This window comes from Rhinolophus ferrumequinum, chromosome 25 (genome assembly GCF_004115265.2).
Source record: "Rhinolophus ferrumequinum isolate MPI-CBG mRhiFer1 chromosome 25, mRhiFer1_v1.p, whole genome shotgun sequence".
Taxonomy (NCBI): domain Eukaryota; kingdom Metazoa; phylum Chordata; class Mammalia; order Chiroptera; family Rhinolophidae; genus Rhinolophus; species Rhinolophus ferrumequinum.
Genome location: NC_046308.1, coordinates 18,547,706 through 18,564,421, shown reverse-complemented (window position 1 = coordinate 18,564,421; position 16,716 = coordinate 18,547,706). Strand labels below are relative to the sequence as shown.

At 49.2% G+C, this 16,716-nt stretch overlaps 1 protein-coding gene across 3 annotated transcripts in view; it reads right to left on the bottom strand.

Moving 5' to 3' along the window:
• Positions 1-1,868: 1,868 nt before the first annotated feature.
• Positions 1,869-16,716, bottom strand: part of ZNRF3 (zinc and ring finger 3) — a 136,551-nt gene continuing 121,703 nt past the window's right edge. For all 3 annotated transcript variants that reach the window (XM_033097329.1, XM_033097331.1, XM_033097330.1), the window contains exons 3-9: positions 10,835-10,909; positions 10,298-10,429; positions 8,823-8,933; positions 7,668-7,835; positions 5,947-6,049; positions 3,456-5,210; positions 1,869-2,122 (exon numbers count right to left, since the gene is read on the bottom strand). In XM_033097329.1, coding sequence (XP_032953220.1) covers positions 2,076-2,122; positions 3,456-5,210; positions 5,947-6,049; positions 7,668-7,835; positions 8,823-8,933; positions 10,298-10,429; positions 10,835-10,909 — 2,391 coding nt within the window. In that variant the 3' untranslated portion in view covers positions 1,869-2,075. The remainder of the gene's footprint in view (positions 2,123-3,455; positions 5,211-5,946; positions 6,050-7,667; positions 7,836-8,822; positions 8,934-10,297; positions 10,430-10,834; positions 10,910-16,716) is intronic.

Below are 16,716 nucleotides of genomic sequence, written 5' to 3'. Positions count from 1 at the left end.
ATAATATGCACTCAAAGGCATTAAAAACAAACAAAACCACAAACAATTAAAAAAAAAAATCTCAACAATGAGAAGCTGCTCTTTGCAGTTCATGCTAAAATCCAGACCCCCACCCCGCTTTCCCCAAAACCATGTAATGCAAGCTGTTGTCCTCAGCAGCTGCTACTCCTGGACCGAGAAATAAAGGCGGCCCCGATCACATGTCAACAGCTTAGGCGCTTCTCACACCCTCGCCAACAGGTGTGCTGGGCACAGGCCCGGTGTGGGGGCTGGGAGGGAACGGCCCCCAAGGGACTGCACCTCAGACGAGGGAGGACAAATCTCAACATAGTGAGTTCCTAAATGACAAATGGCTCAATCATTTGACGCTGTAATTTCCTCTGTCAAATCTTGGCTAGAAGTAAGTAAATTTCCTCATCACAGGCTGGAGTTTTTAAGAAAAAAGAATTCCGGTTCGTGAGGTTCTCACTCAGAAGTTCTGGTCTAGACCTTGGGCGACTTCCCCTGAGCCTCCCTGCAGAGAACTGGGCCTCAGTCTCCTTGCAAACCAGGTGGTTTCTATTCCCCCACCTGTAGGGGGCCCGCTCCCAGGGTTCCTATTTCACAAATGAGCTTTTCAGGTGGCACCAAACATCTGCTGAGTAAATGAATAAAAGTGACCAGGAAAATTAGTGAATATGGGGCTAATGTGATTAGTTTCTCCTAAAAAAAAAAAATATTTTAAGGACAAGAAATACATTGGACAAAAAGGATGACAATCCCTGATCTGAAATACCTTTAAATAGATTCTCCCTTTTAAAATGGAAACATCTTTTAAAAAATGATTTGGGTTTTTAAACTCTCCCTCCCTCTTAAAAAAACAACCAAAGGCTGGAAAAATATACAAAAACCTACCCTTTGGGTCTAAACTATCTGATAGTCTCTTTCTCTGTCTCATGGAGAATCAATATATAATAGTGCATTAGGTAGAAAGGCTAGTAGACATTTGCAGGTGAGATGAGCAACTTCAGCCACGAGGCGGAGGGCTACACAACCCTGAAGTGGGATGGGAAACATATCTTTCAAACGGAGCTTGGTTCAGACAAGATGGGGTCCCGGCCAGGCGCCCCCAGGAAGGCAGCCCAAGGACGCAGCAGCTCCAGTGTGCCCTCTGTCCTCAGTCCCATCAGACACCAAAGCTGCAAACTACGTTCCTCCTGGGGGTTTGTCCCCACGTACCCCATCGAACCATTTCTGCAGCCAGTTGCAGGAAGCCCAAGATCAGCACCATGAACCCTGCCTTTTACCTTAGGACGATTTAATTCCTGGGGACAGACTGAGGACACTGGGCAGAATCATCCTTGTCACCCAGGGGCTTCCAGAGCAATGGCTTGTCCCGGCTCCCCAGTGCTGCAGACCTTCCACCTATTCTAGCTCTTTCCATCTGCTGCCTAAAGGTGTGGGCTGGAGAAGCATGGCTTCCGAGAAGACCTGAAATTTTGTTATGTTGGGATTTGCCATGAGAAAGAAAGAGGCAGCATTGCATTGTTCTTCAGAGTCTGTACCCATATCGACTAGCTTTACTTCAAGTTTCTGGTTCATTTTCTAAGGCAGGTGTAGCCCTGAGCTTTTCAAAGGCCTGAGCTCCCTCCAGGGAGACAACAGTATCTACACATGATGTGGTTCAATTAATGCAGCAGTGATTTTTTTTTTTTTCAGCAAAAGTTGGCGGTTAGGGTTCTTTAAAATATATATTTAAATAACTTTTTACATTTACATATAATATCTTAAAAAACAAAGCCGAGAACTCAATCCCACACACCTCGGAACCCCAAGCACACACACTTTACAAAACAGAATAACATGTTATCAAAAGAGGCAAAGACTCAGAGAATTTTGTCTGTTGGTTTGTTAATGGGAGGGGGGGTTGCCACAGGGGGCTCACATTTTGGGTTGAGAAGGAGGGCTCTCTTTATTACCACTTTTGTGTGTTTGTCAAAGCTAAAAAAAAAAAAAATTTTTTTTTTTTTTTGAAGGAAGTCAGAGTTTGGAGTCTCCGTACAGTTCCCATTTCCACATAAGAGTTCCTTCTGGGCTCAGGCTCTTGTGCCACCACCGCTGTCTGCTGGGCAAGATCTCTGTCCTGGGAGAGAAAGAACAACCATCAGGGGAGGGAGGCATCACTGCAGGCTTCGGGCACACACACAGGCAAGGGACATAGGAGTCCATCCCCACCACGTGGCAGGCTCTCAGGAAGTGACAGGTCACAATACTGGACAGACTGTGAATATGGTTAAGGCTTAAGCAGAGCTCCTCATTCTGTGCGGAGAGCACAGGCCTCCCTCATCTGACGTGCAGAGCCTTCTGGAAGCCCATAGGTAGCATGTACAAAACACAATGTACAGAAGCTGCACCATCAGGCACTGGGAAGCGCAGGGGAGTAGATTCCCTTCACAGAACTTACAAAGTGATTTCAGGGTGTGATAATCTGGGGAGGAAATACAGGGTGTGAGAGTAACCCCAGAGGTGGCTGGAGGGTGTCATTTAAGCCGAAATCTGCAGGAGGGAAGCAGCAGAAAGGTCTGGAGGCTGGAATGAACTTGTCACATTGGAGGAACCTTACGGAGGCCACAGGGGGTTAAATTAGTCAGCAAGGAGAGTGAAGCAAGTGGTCAGAGGGACAGGCAGGGGCCAGATCACACAGAACTGGATGAGTTTACATTTTCAAAATTCTAAAGGTCGTGGCAAGTCACTGAAGGGTTTTCTAGTGTAAAGATATAGACTTATGTTCAAAAAAGACCACTCTGGCTCTCAAGTGGGATAGAAGGCAAGTAGTGACGAGTCAGTCAGAAGGCTTACTGCCTTCACCCTGGAGAGAGGAAATTGGCCTAAGGGGACAGAGGTGGGACGCAGAAGAGATAAATGTGGGATATACTTTAGATATAGAACTTACTGCCGTGCTACGCAAAGGTACTGGACTGCACACTATTACTGAGACAAAATGTGTGTAAACTTTATAGCAATTGGATGATGTCTGCTATATCTAGTAATAAAAATTCCGGACTAGGATCTGACATGTCTTTTGCTAAGTTTCATTTTCTAGGAATTCCAATTTTTGCAGATGGTTGAGAAGCCCAGGATACTGGAGTGTGAGGGGCAAGGCAGGCTTGGGGATGGTGCTTTTGGCCTGAGCATCTGGGCGGGGAGCCTTGGAGAAGGCACGTGCAGGGGGAGGAATCGGGAGCGCGGCTGTGAACCTGACAGGCTGGGATACTTGTGTGGCATGTGGGGGAAGAGACTATGGAAGCACAGGGCTCAACAGGGCTGGTACTCAGAAGGGCCGGGTTAGAGAATAACACTTGTTAGTCGTCAGGTGGAGATGGTGTTTCAAGTCAAGGGCACAAAGGGAGTCGTTTAGAAAATGTGGAGCGAGAAGAGGACCCCAACCCCGGCCTACTGTCGCCTCCTGCTCTCACCTGCAGCCTCAGTGGCTGTGGTGTTAGCCTCCTGAATGTCCTGGGAGGCACTGGGGAAGCCGGCCCTGGTGGCCCCCGCCTCATCCGGAGGGCAGTCAGGAAGCAGTGGTGTCCTGGGCTGGCAGCACAGAACCTGCTCTTCTTCCTGGGCTCCCCCCAGGTCCCTGTGGGGCTGCAACACGTCGGGGCCCAGCGTCCCACCCCAGAGGCCGAGGCCGTGGGTCCCTTGGAAGTCTGAGGGCAGGCCCACGTCACAGTCCACGTCCTCGGGAATGATGGGGATGCGCTGGCTCAAGTCCCAGGCCCCCGGGGGGCAGCTGGGCGGGGGCTCCTGGGCGAGCGTGTACCGCACGCTCACCGAGCAGTCCTCAGCGTAGCAGCCGCTGCCCCGTCCGCCGCCGTGGGCCGCCTGCTTCTCTTCATAGAAGCAGCAGGGCAGGCCCTCATATTTCACCCCATCTGTCCTAGGCAAATGGTCTGGGTGAAGGCCAAACAGGCCCTGGGAGCTTCCCGGCTGTGACTCCCCACCTGTGGGGCCACAGCCCTCACAGAGGGGGGGGCCCAGGAACAAGGTGCTGCCCCCAGCCGCTCCCACGCTGGGCTCCAGTGAGGGGGGCTGGGGCTCGCAGCAGCAGGCACACGACGCCCCCTCACGGCCCCCCTGCCAGGTCCTCCTGAGGTCCGGGGCGGCCCCAGGAGAAGCCTCGAGCCCCACTTCTGAGGTAGAGCTGTTGGGCCCCCTGTGCTCCAGGGAGGAGTTGCTGCTGTAGTTCATCTCCAGGCTGCAGGTGGACAGCTGGTCCCCCAAGGGAGAGGCAGGGCCAGGCCAAGGCTCCCCACACCCAGCACCTTGACTACGGGCTGCTGCGAGCTCCTCGGATGGCGGGGAGCCCTCGAGGTGCACGACAGGCCCCCGGCCTGAGCTGCCTGAGCCCCCCACGTCGCTGGTGCGACAGGGGCTCCGGCTGCGGTAGATGAAGGGGTCATAGTCGCTGCTGAGGGAGCTCCGGAAGGTGGAGCAGCTCCCGTACACTCCCTGGTTGCTGACCTCGGTACAATCCACCACCGAGTCACTGGACGAGCAGTGGCACTGGCCTGAGCTGCTGCTGCTGCTGCTGCTGTCGCTGCCCGGGCAGTCAGCCAGGTAGCCACTGCACACTGAGCGGTGGCCGTGGTAGCAGCTGAAGCTGGACGTGCTGCCACTCTCCAGGTGCGAGGGCGGGGCCATGTGCACCACCGTGGGGAAGAGCAGGCTGCCGCTGCCATTGGGGGGAAAGGCACGGGATGGGCCCCTGGGAGCGAGGCCGGGTGGGGCCTGACCCTCCTGCTCGGGGTAGCTGAGGCCTTGGAAGTAGTAGTGTTGGTACATGGTCTCATACTGGGAGAAGCAAGCTGCCTTGGAGAAGCTGCGGCCGCTGAACTTGGGCCTGCGGAAGGGGTGGGCTGGTGAGTAGGCCCGGTGCTCCAGGCTGCAGCGGTGCGGGGCCAGGGTGTGGTCCAGGTGGAGGGGTGGGTAGCCGCGGATATAGGTGGGGGTCTGCGGCGAATAGAGGCTCTGCTCCCCATGCCGGTCCACGGTGAGCAGCGTGACGGGGTTCCCGTGGGAGTCCATGCTTGTCCTGGTAGGGTAGGCTGGGATGGCATTGGTCCTGTGCACGCGGCCAGGGTAGTGTACCGGCAGGATCACCCTCTGCTGCCGGCTGCGCGCGAGGCTGCTGGTCTCCATGCACACAGTGCTGGGGTTGCCCTTTTGTTCTGGGGACAGGCAGAGGAAACAAAGTCAGGAAAGCTGAGTGCATGGTGCCAGGGGCTAGAGGGATACTTAAATAAGGGCAAAGACTGAAGCAGCAGAGTTGGTCACATGCCAAGGTGCCTAGTCTCACAATCGTGGCTCACGTTCTAAGCTGTCATCCAAACTGACCACGCTGGCAGAGGCTGACCCAGTTCTCCATCTCAAAGGTGGTCACTGCTGTAAGGGCCCATCTCCCACCTCCCCACTGCTCTGCCTGACAAAGGCACCAGAGGAGTTTGCAGAGAGCAACAGGGCTACCCAGATAAAAGGCGTTCTTCCTCTTGGGAAAACAGCTACCTGGAGTGCACCCTGTGTTCGGGACCCCTCCTCTAATAACACCGGGACACAGGAGCCGCATCGCCACCCTACTACCTCACACTCATTGTCTCTGTGGCCTGGGAACAACTCCGCAGTTCCAGGCATGTGCAAGCATCATTACTGTCATTCCTGTTAAAGAGTTTGTGGGCCGAAGGCCTGGTGAGGCCAGCTGCCTTACTCAGGGCAATTCTTCATGCCAGGCTCTCCTCAGGATTTGGAGGCCCGGTGACCTCCAAACCCCAAGGCCCTATGCCTCCAAGTGCTGATGGCAATGCTGCAGCGGTGTGACTCGCTCACCAGCCTGCAGCATGTGTCACATTCCTGCTAGGCATTGGTAGGGACAGTGACTCTTCAGCAATGATGGAGGCCGGTGACAATTACCTATGATGTTGTGCCGACAATGGGGACAGGTGTGGTGCTGCAGCAGCCACGGGTCCACGCACTTCCTGTGAAAGCGGTGAGTACAGGGGATAACCCGCAGCTCCTGGGAAGGGAGAGAGGATACAGCCTGAAGGGAGGGCAGAGGCGGGGGCAGTGCTGCCTTCAGCCAGGCATGAGCTTCTTCCTGGGGAGCCCTGTTCACCATACCAGTGCCCAGGGGCGTCCTCCTCACCTCAGCCCCATTTCTAGCTCAATTCCCTGGAGTCAGGGCCCACACACGGGTTCTACGGAGAAGGAAACGGCCCCTCAGCCAAGCCCAGCCATAACCCTCAGTGTTAAGGGAGGAAGCACACAGAAGCAGGCTTCTTTCTGGTCGATGGAGGAGGGCTCTCACATTCATGCCACACAAGAGGGAAGACCAAAGCCATGTGCTAATGCAGACAGGCCGCCTGGGGGTGTGGAGAAAGGGCCTGGCACAGCCCAGGACCAGGGCATCTTTGGGAAGGTTGCCGCCTCTGGGTACCCCAATGGGGACGAGTACAAAAGAATATGCCCAAAACTCGTGATTGACAGGTGGGGCAGCAAAGGGGTCAAGTTCTCCTGCCCTCTCCTTCACTGGGTCCTGAACACTCACCCGGGGCACACGGTTATAACAAAGCACCCTCCGTGGAGAGGGGGTGATGGGGTTTTCTGAGGCAGAACCACCTCTGCAGTTCCTGAGCCCAAACGCCCTTCAAATTTGCTGATTTTACTTTGTTTTTTCCCCATTCTCTGACCAGCTCAACACGATAATATTTAAACAAATACCTAACATGTGCCTGACCGTGGCAAGAGTGCTTCCTGTATTTTCTCATGTGACCTTCGCGACACCGGGAGTGCAGGTCAGTCCTGGGCCCATGTCACAAGCACCGGCGTGGAGAATGCCGTCATGTGCCCAACCTCACAAAGCTAGAACCTGCCTGGGGCCAGGGTCAGAACCCAGGCAGTTTGCCCCTGCAGACCACGCGAGATGCTTAATGCAAAGGCCTCTGCACATTTCATTTTTCATCCGACAGTCCACAGAGCAGTGGGACACTGTCAGAAGGGCGTCGAGTGTCTGCAACTAATTCTGAATTGCTTTACTGCCCCAATGTTTATGTATGCCTCTATCTAGAAAGAGATTAAGCAAACACGGCAAACTGTTAACAGTGGGTGATTCTAGGAGAATGATACAAGAATCACTGGATGATTCACGTCACTCTTACACATGTTTGAAAATTTCAGAATTAAAAGCTAGAAGGAAAAAAAGAGGATATCACATCCCTTGCCTCTTTATGAGTAACAACACCAAATGTTCCACACAGCTTTGTAGGAGAGGTTTATATCAAGTCAGGTCTTAGAGGTTTCAGAAGAGCAATTTTAAAATTAAGTCAACATGTGAGGATGTTTTTAAACTCAGGCATTTTCTGGCCTCTCATATATTTCTGATCAACTTCCAAAATCACCTACATTCAGCTGGGTCCTTTGGAGAGTGCGTCTCTGCGCCACGGCCACCCCCTCCCAGGGGGAAACAGCAGTTAGAATGTCTCAGACCATCTCCTTGAGACCTAGGCGTTGAAGCCCTTCTGCTCCTGCGAAGCTGTGCGAACAGAACACGGGGCCCTGTCCTTCTAGGTCCCATGTTCCTCTGCTGACCTGTCCACCTCATCCCCATCCAAGATGGGCCTGGCCTCTGCCATTACCTCTCCGTCGATGTACTTCTCAAGGCAGATGGCACAGTCAGACGTGGAGCTGCTGCTGAGCGTGTCCAGGGCGCCACAGCTCCCCTCCCGGCGTCCCTTGTTCTTGGAGTTGAACTTCCTGGTTTCCATCTTCTCCAGAGCCTGCACAGCCAGCCTGTTCATGGAATTCTGCATGGCAGAATGTGGTCGGTGTTAGGGTCTAGCACGTATTAACAGGGCCATGGCACTCGGTGAATCGGGACGGGCAAATGCTCCTCTCTCTGGCCAAAACAGACTTTTGAGAAATCACTAAAAATTCAGACTGCCACAGCACAGATTTGCCAGACTCCTGAGTGTCCCCCACCATCAAACCAGGCTTTCCCCAAGTGGTAAGACCAGCAGCGGTCGCCTTCAATTACTTGGCCAACTCTGCAAGGCCCTGAGTCATTAACCTGCTCTGTGCCCAGGGTTCCTCCTCTTTACACTGAAGAAAGTTCTGAGGGCAAATGAGACGATGTGCGTGAGTGCTGCTCAGCACTTGGCCAATGAGACGTGCTCGACCGTCGCCAGTTACTGTTCAGTTGCTGATGGCCACACAACCCTTGTGAGAACTTGGTGAGTCTCCTCTCCACAGACTGCCTGCCAAGGTCCACCATCTCTCTTCTGAGATGTCATACTGCTACCCATTTGAGAGACTGACTCCCGCTTCTCATCACCCTCCGTCCCCAAATCCTTCTTTCCTGCACAGTGATGTGCCAGCTGTGGCACCTAGAGTGCATACTGCCTTCATGGAGAATCGCCTGCAGAGCCTGGCAGAGGCAGGTTCGGATTCAGGTCTAGGCGGGGCCTGAGAGTCTCCATTTCTACCAAGCTCCCAAGTAAAACTGCTGCTGCTGGTCCCCAGGTCAAGGCCCTAGGGTTCCACATTAACATTTAAACATTTCTTTGGAAAAAAAACTCATGGCTGGCAACACCCCGAATGTTCGGCCTGTGTAGGACTGGACCTTTTGGAACTGAGAAGACACAGTGCTAGAAGCTTTGCTCTAGGTTTACTCCATCTTTGTTTGTTGTTTCCAGGCCCCTGGGAACAGACTGCAGAGCTCAGGCCCCAGCCCTGATTTTCACCAGGGATGCAGCAGCGGGTATCAATGTTCACGGGCTGCTCTGAGGTCTTACCTGACTGCGTCGCTGCTTCAGCTTGATTTTGACAAGGAGGATGAGGCAGACCAAGGAGACCACGACAAAGAAAGCCAGGAAAATCCCCATGTCAAAGTATTCCGTGGGTTGCTGGAACAGAACAGACACAGTGAGTCACAGCTCTCTGCAGCCTGAGGATCGGCGCACGGGTTGTGTTGGCCCAGGTTACAAGGATGGGGCAACTGGGGTGTGCTTCTCCTCATTTGCAGGAAACACCTGGGGTTCTACTAACACGCACATGATGTGCTTTCCAGGCCCAGGTAGTACCCTCCAGGGTGGCCAAGAGTTGGTCCACACAGGTCCCAGTCAGCCTCCTAACAGCCAAGAGAATTCAGTTCATAAAGCCCAGTTCCCCATGGAATAGCGTCAAGTTCGCTGTAACCAGTAGGAGAGACCCTTCCAAATAAACACAAATATCACATTTATGGGACAAAGGAGTGAGTGTCATGTTTTGAGGGAACAGTGATTACTAACCATATAATTAATGGTTTACAACAACTCAGAAAATTGTACTCTGCTTCCACAAATATCAGCTTCCACTACAATGAGTCATATTTACCAGAGTGCTCTTTTTTCCTTTAAGAAGAAGCCAATAAGTCAGTTCTTCTGCAAACTCCCTCTAGTTCTAGCTCTTACCTTTTCCTCACGACTCACTCCCTCCTAAAACCTGGAGGCCATCTCATCTAGGACACACCTTTAGACAACAGGAATAGAATTTGGCTAACCGAATGCTGCGGGAATCCAGATATTTTGTGCATGCAAAAAGAATCATCCTGTATGTAAATATTCCCATACTTTTGAGGAGGAAATAAACCATTTATAGGGCACCTGTCCCAGGTTCCTAGAATCTTCAGCCTGAGGTTTGGACAGAAGATGCCAGAATAGAGGTAATGGCCAGCCGTGTCCCTTCAGCACACGTCAGCCTTAAATGCTATTCATTAACCACCCGGAAGTCATGAACTTCAATCCCTGTTGAAAGCTAACTTTTCCAGACTCAAATATAAGTTAGGGGGTTTCAAAAACGCAATTGGCCCTATGAAGAAGGAAGTCCAGGCCTTTTTCTCTAGTCTAAGATACATGGAAGGAGAGAGACATGGGAAGCTGAATGCTGGGTATTCCTTCCCTTCAATCCTCCTTAGTCAGCCTTTTAGAAGGAGATGGGACAGATAGAAAGAAGGACAAGAGGTCACCAAGAGGGAACGCTGGGTGGAAGAGACCAGAAACACCTGCACATACATCATCTAATTCTGGCAGGACTTTTCAAATCCTCTCTACAAGGACACCAGTGACATTTCTCCCTGGCCTCCTGTCTTTTATCTGACCTAAACCTGAAGGAACCTGGGGTGCACCAGCATTTTAGACAGAAAGAAGACAGGAACCGAAGCCCAAAGGAAATAAAGGCTCAGGTAGCAGCAGAGAAGGGCTGGCAGTAGCCAGCCAGGGTGCAGGCTCACTCGAGGGGGGCGGTGCTGAATCCTTGCCCGAGCCACTTTCTGCTTGTTGACAATGTTCATCAGCTTGATGGCGTCTGCGCCCTTCACATACACAACCGGCCTCTTGAGCGGGTCTTCTGAACCCTGGTTTAGCTAAGGAAGAAGACATGTTCCTGGTTAGAAGACGTGCTTCCTTTAGGCAGCAGGAGAGATAAAGAAAGGCTGGAGGAAAAGGATACTAAACACTTGTTTGGAAATCCTCAAACATTACAGCCTTCGAGCTTTCAGAAGGGCAAGGCTGAGGATGATGCTTGTTTTAGGATGGGCAGGCTACAGGTCCAGAAGAGTCTTTGAAAATGCCCCCCCCCAACTTCTTGGCTCTTAGCCCCTCTCAAGAGACTTGCCCTGGAGTATGATGTTTCAACGTGGATATCTAATGTCAGCAGACAAGTGCAAAGGCCCTGAGATGAGCGTGACACGACTGTGACAAGCTAAGCTAACTAAAGGACATGCTTCTCTCAGGAAGACTGCAGGGTTGGCGTGGCCCAAGGGGTTTACCTGGTCGATAGCTTCTGGGTTTTCAGACACATCAAAGATGACTGCTGTGGCTCCCCGCTGTACTGCTCGCTTGGCCTGGCAGAGTAAAAAAGAGCAGGTTGGCACTCTGGTCCATCTACTTTCCCAAAGCTGGCCTTGGAAATCAGACCCGTATTCCAATGTAGAATCTGACAGTTACCAACTTATGTGACTTTGGGCAAGTTATTAACTTTCCTAAGCCTCATCTTTCCCATCTGGGTGTAAAAAAAGAAGGGGTGCCCAATGCTACCTACCTTGCAGTTCTCCTGAGAACCAGATGGGTTAGTATAGGTGAAAATAAATAACTGGGTCCTCAATTAACCTTTGTCTTCCTATCCAGCCTAAACATTAAAAATAAACTACAAACCAACAACCTGCACAGTCAGCATAAAGGTATTGGTTTCAGTATTTTCTGCTATGAACACAGAGTCACTGGCAACCAAAGTGAATGCCTTTGGTCCTTCCCTTGTGGTCCTCCTTCCTTCCCATGTCACCCAGCACTGCAGTTAGAATAGCATACTGCCTATTTCTGAAGGAATCTCAAAATGGTCAATTTTAATAACTGACATCAGCAGACAACCTTTGCAGACGCTGTCAGAGGGAAAAGCTACGAGAAATCATTGTAAATGGGGATTTAGAGCAGTTGGCTGCCAAACCTGGCTGCACATCAAAAACCACTTGGGAATTTTGTAAAGCAGATTTCCTGGCTCCAACCACAGAGACTGATTCAGCAGGGCTGGAGGAAGGCCCAGGAAACTGAGTTCTGAAAGACTGCTGAGGGATTCTGATGATTCAACCACTTGGGGAACTATTGATCAGAGATGTGAGATTAGAATGTTTTAGGAACAAATGAGAAGTGGTTATATTCTTTATTGGGGAAAAGGATTCCTTTCCATCCCATTGAACCTTCTAATTTTATGTCCAGCTAAGTGGATAATGGGAGTAGACTCTGGGGGGAAAAAGACTTATAGACATACCCTTGCTTTTAGGAACTCAACTCTTGTTAGGGAAGATATCTCTAACATGAGGGAAAAAAACAAACCAAAGCAAAACAAAACCTCCTATAAGGTGGGCAAATGATGGCTAGTGCTCTGAGGTCAAGAAAGTCTCTCTATGGGCAGAGTGCTCGAGAAAGAATCAAATCTGAATTCCTTCCATAGGAACAATCACTCCACATGCAGGCAGCATAAGAAAACAACACCGAACTCAGGTAGACGAGTGTGGCTAGACCAATGGCCCCACCAGCCCACTAGAGGGCAGTCGTATCCCACAGGTTTTACAGCAACACACTTCTCTGTGCTTTGTACCTAACAAGGACAGTGGAATCCTCAGGGATACTGCCAAGTGCTCCACAACTTAACAAACCCGGGCACCCTGGGTGCTGTGCTGCAGAAGCTGTCTGGTGGGGTCTCTTTCTTGCTGAACTGAGACTCAATGTATTTCACGGCTCCTCTGCTACTTCTCCATCCCACCCCATTTTATCACCAGAATGCTGCAGTTAGGAGTAACTCTTAGGGGCTATTTCTGGCTCTGCCACTGACAAGCTGCCAACGGTGGGCAAGTCACCGAATCTTAGCTTCAGCCTCAGTTTCCCCAGCTGTAAAAGGAGGAGGGAGCCTATGTCATTATGATTGAGACCCTTTCCAGTTCCTGTCTTGGACACTCAACTGAGAGGTGGGGGCTGTCCAAGCGATGGAGAAAGAGCTGCAGTTGCCCTATTGCCCACCTCTAGCACAGGAGGACATAACAGCACAGGGTGAAAGTTTGAGGCCAGGCGGCGTCACTTTCCTCCATAAAACTCTTTAGGAGCACAGACTCCTTTGCCTGGGGCCAACAGCTCATGGACCCAAAAGTTAGCAGTAAGTAGGTGCTTGTGTCATCTGCTCAGGTGGTGTCCCAGTCTTTTTCACACCCTTTCCCAAGATGTAGAAGGGCCCTGAGGAACAGCACGAAAAAAAAGGTAATAAATAGGACCTCTCATTCCTTTATTTGGCTTTCATTCCATGATCAAGCACATCAAACAGCACCCGAGGGGAATGTGCGTTCAGAAGCGTCTTAATCGGGAGCACCCAGCACCTCTCGCTTTGATGCTCGCGCACCTGGAGACTCTAATGGCCGCGGGATGAAAGCCTGCACGACTGGGGGAGTGCAATGCCTTCGGCCTCCTCACGTGGCCTCCTCAGGCTTTCAGGCTTCCCTGCTCCACACGAACGTGGACGTTTCAGGGCTCTGGAAGGGACGCATAACCCACCTGGGACAGGCACTTTTTAAAAGACATTTTAAATAAAATCTAGGAGAGTTGACCACTCTCCTGGTGTCTACAGTGAACAACAGAGCAGGTCAAGAATAAGGTGCTTACGTCCCCTTAATTCCTTAACCTCAGATACAACCTGGCTAATAATGCATGGGCTCCAAGTACAAACATTTTGTTGGAGAAAGGCTAATTCTCACGGTTAACTTCCTTTAACAATTATGTTTAATATAAGCTGCTATTAAGGTTGCATTTCCTGCACATACGAGGACTAGGCAGGAGGAGAATCAACACAGGATCCTACTGGGAACTTGCCTGTCAGGAGCCGACTCAGGATTTAAAATAGGCCACGAATAATCCATATTTAGAAAAATGACACATTTATTATACTAGTCCCAAAGCAAATTAAAAAAACACAGAACACCACTTGGTCACGCTTTCCCCCCACCACACATCTTCACTTTGACTGATGACACATACTCCTTAAACAATCTTCGTCGTTTAGATTGTTCACCATTTTACCTAGCCAAGCTTGGGCCAGAATAATATTTCAAACCCAAGCTAAACCATAGTTGGGGGAATCTTGTGATTGCCAGAAACCCCATATTTATAAGGTCCAAAATTCTCAAGATAAGGCTGTTTCAAAGAATGGATGGGAAAGATGCAGCCTGGTGGATGTTGCCAGATGAAGATCAACGGTAAACTGGGCTCCAGTGGCAGAGGGCAGTTACCCTTGGACTGTGCACAAACTGGAATGGAAAGAAGAGCATGAAAAGGGTGAGAGCAGCAGAAAACAGGTGGGGAGTCTCAGCAGTCCTCCGAGAAGCAGCCAAAGGCCTTGCCTTACTGATCTCTCCATGCCCTTCGCCTTGAACCCACCCACACAGGTATTTTCACATCCTTCATCACCTTTGAAGCTCTGAGGCTAGGGCAGGTCGGGTACCAGCCAGCAGGTGACCAGAAGCCCAGCAGCAGAATGTGGAATAAAAGGTTGTCATGGTTCTTTATTTACCTTTTCACGACTGCAAGACCTAAGGCTAGAAAATGCCCATAGGCACTGAGACATGTATCAAAAGTACAAACATCTGCACACTTCTATTTTGCAAAGTACACAATTTCAAGCCCTAGAAGACAGGGTCCTACTATGGGTTGGCACTTACTGTAGTGCCAAGACTCCTATGGTTGGTTATTCAATAAATGTTGAAAGAAAGCTTGCCTGGGACCATACACTCTTGGGTTATTGTCCCTGAATGTGGATGTGGTTTTCCCCTGAGGAAGAGCTTCTATCAAGCTGATTAAGCCTTTTTTTTTTTTTTTTTTTTTTTTAAAGAGTTTGAGTCAAACCGATGACATATGCCAGGGAGCGAGATCTCAAATGTGAATGGGGCATTCTGACAAGAGTAGTTCCATTACTACCTTGTGGGTAGGAAAACTTAAAGCCTAAAGTCTGCTTTAGTTTCAATTAAATTCAGGAATTCCAGTCAGGAATGGATCTAGCACTTTACCTGGGAGTGCAGTTATATATACCCAGAGTTTGTTTGGGGCTTGGTCCCACTCCATACCTACTCCTGGGGACCGGGCCACACACTCTGTTTGTCACCTATTGTTCATCTGTTTGTCAAGCACTGAATGTGATGTCCCCAATGCCTAATCTTTATTGAAGAAAAACTTTGACAGAATACAACCTTAATGGGAAATAACCCAAAAGATGACTAAAACTCTTCTTTGTCTCAAACTCCTGACCATGGGATAACCAAGGAAGCAGGAGTATTAGTGCTGACATGAAGACATGTGTCTTTAAACTCTTACAGGAAGTTCTGATGTACGGGGGCTGCAAGCAGGCTTTATTTTATTTTATTTTATTTTTTTGCACTATCATGATGTTCCAACAAGTCATTAAAAATTCTTTGGAAATATCTTTAAGGCTGCGATATATATCTCTTCATATACTTTCCTCACGTGTATTTTTGATAGTTGGGCTATTTCAGTTTTTTACTGTTATAATTAGTGCTACATTGGATAAATCTTGGCTTACATTTCCAATTTCCTTAGTATGGAGGCTCAGGGCTGAAGAAAATGAAGATTATTAAGAATCAATACGATCCACAGAGGATTTTAATGTTCCTCCTTATAAACCTACGCAATTCAATTTATCTGCAGTAATGACAAGATAGGATGGCACAGACAATACAAAACAAATTTGACAAGAGATTTAACTTCTGGATAAACTGGCCTGTTGGCTAGGAAAAGAAAGTCAATTTGAGAATAACTTTGCATGATACTTCACACGCAGAAAGACACTCCAGAGTGAACTATGAGTTGATCATACCTACCCTACTGATTCTTCAAGGTCAAATTCATGTGCTACCCCTCCCATAAGACTGACAAGTGCTTCCCTTTAGTCAAAAACAGCTCTTATCCCTTTCCGAGCTCTAATATCGCTAAGGATTTCTCCTCTGCTGCTTACCACTTTCTGTGATGCAGTCCCCTCCCCGCAAATATGACCACCTTTAGTGTTTTTGCTATTTATAAAAGTAGTATGTGCTCGATGTGAAAATTTTAATACAGCAGGTCCTCGAATAACATTGTTTTGTTCTAACAGTGATGAGAAGAAAAAAAAAAATCGATTCCTGGCAGGGGCCACTGTCTGTATGGAGTTTGCACATTCTCCCCATGTCTGCGTGGGCTTTTCTATGGAGACTTGGGTTTCCTCCCACATCCCAAAGATGTGCATGTGAGGCGCACTGGCGTGTTTAAATTGTCCCAGCGAGGGTGGGGGAGAGCGCACCCTACAATGGGAGGGTGTCCTGTCCAGGGTGGGTTCCCGCCTTGCACCCTGAGCTGGGAGGGGTTCCTGCCATCCACGACCCTAACCTGGAATAAACAGGTTGGAAAATAATGTTCTTACTTGTTTTTAATTCATCTTTCTTAAGTGTATGTATAGCTCACATTTACTTCAATGTTTAATATTAGAAGTGTTTTGGGTCTTTATCTGGAAAGTTGGGTGATCATAATGTTTTTGTGATCAGAAATACGCCGTAGGAATTTAACTCTTGTTTATATCAATTAGCCTAAGGAAAAGGAAACTGGTTTCGTTTTCCTTAAAGTTGCAGTTTCTAAGAACCTATAGACAATGTTATGTGCGGACTCACTATAATTCAGAAATTAAAAGCAAAAAATAACTCATCCATTAACACCCTATATCCCAGCTTTAGAACATAACAGTGTGGTTTATATCCTTCCATGTTTTTTTAAAAAGCCACATATTAGAAGGAATAAAATGCATATGTATATACTCACATATCAAAATAATACTTAAAAATAAGTTGGATGTATAGACTGCTCTGTACTCTGCTATTCTCCCCCTGAACGCAACCATTTACTCAACAATATTATATGCACGGATGTTGAAAAATGCTCATTCTTCTTACGAGCTACACATATTTTTCCATTGTATGGTTATACCAGAACTTAACACTGTCCCCGACAGGCATTAGAGAATTTCTACATTTTCTCTATTATAAACAGTGCTGTATTTATAATCTCATACTCACATTCCTGTAGCATCCTAAATAGCTACAAGTGGTCCTGCTGAGCCAGAGGGCAGAGACAT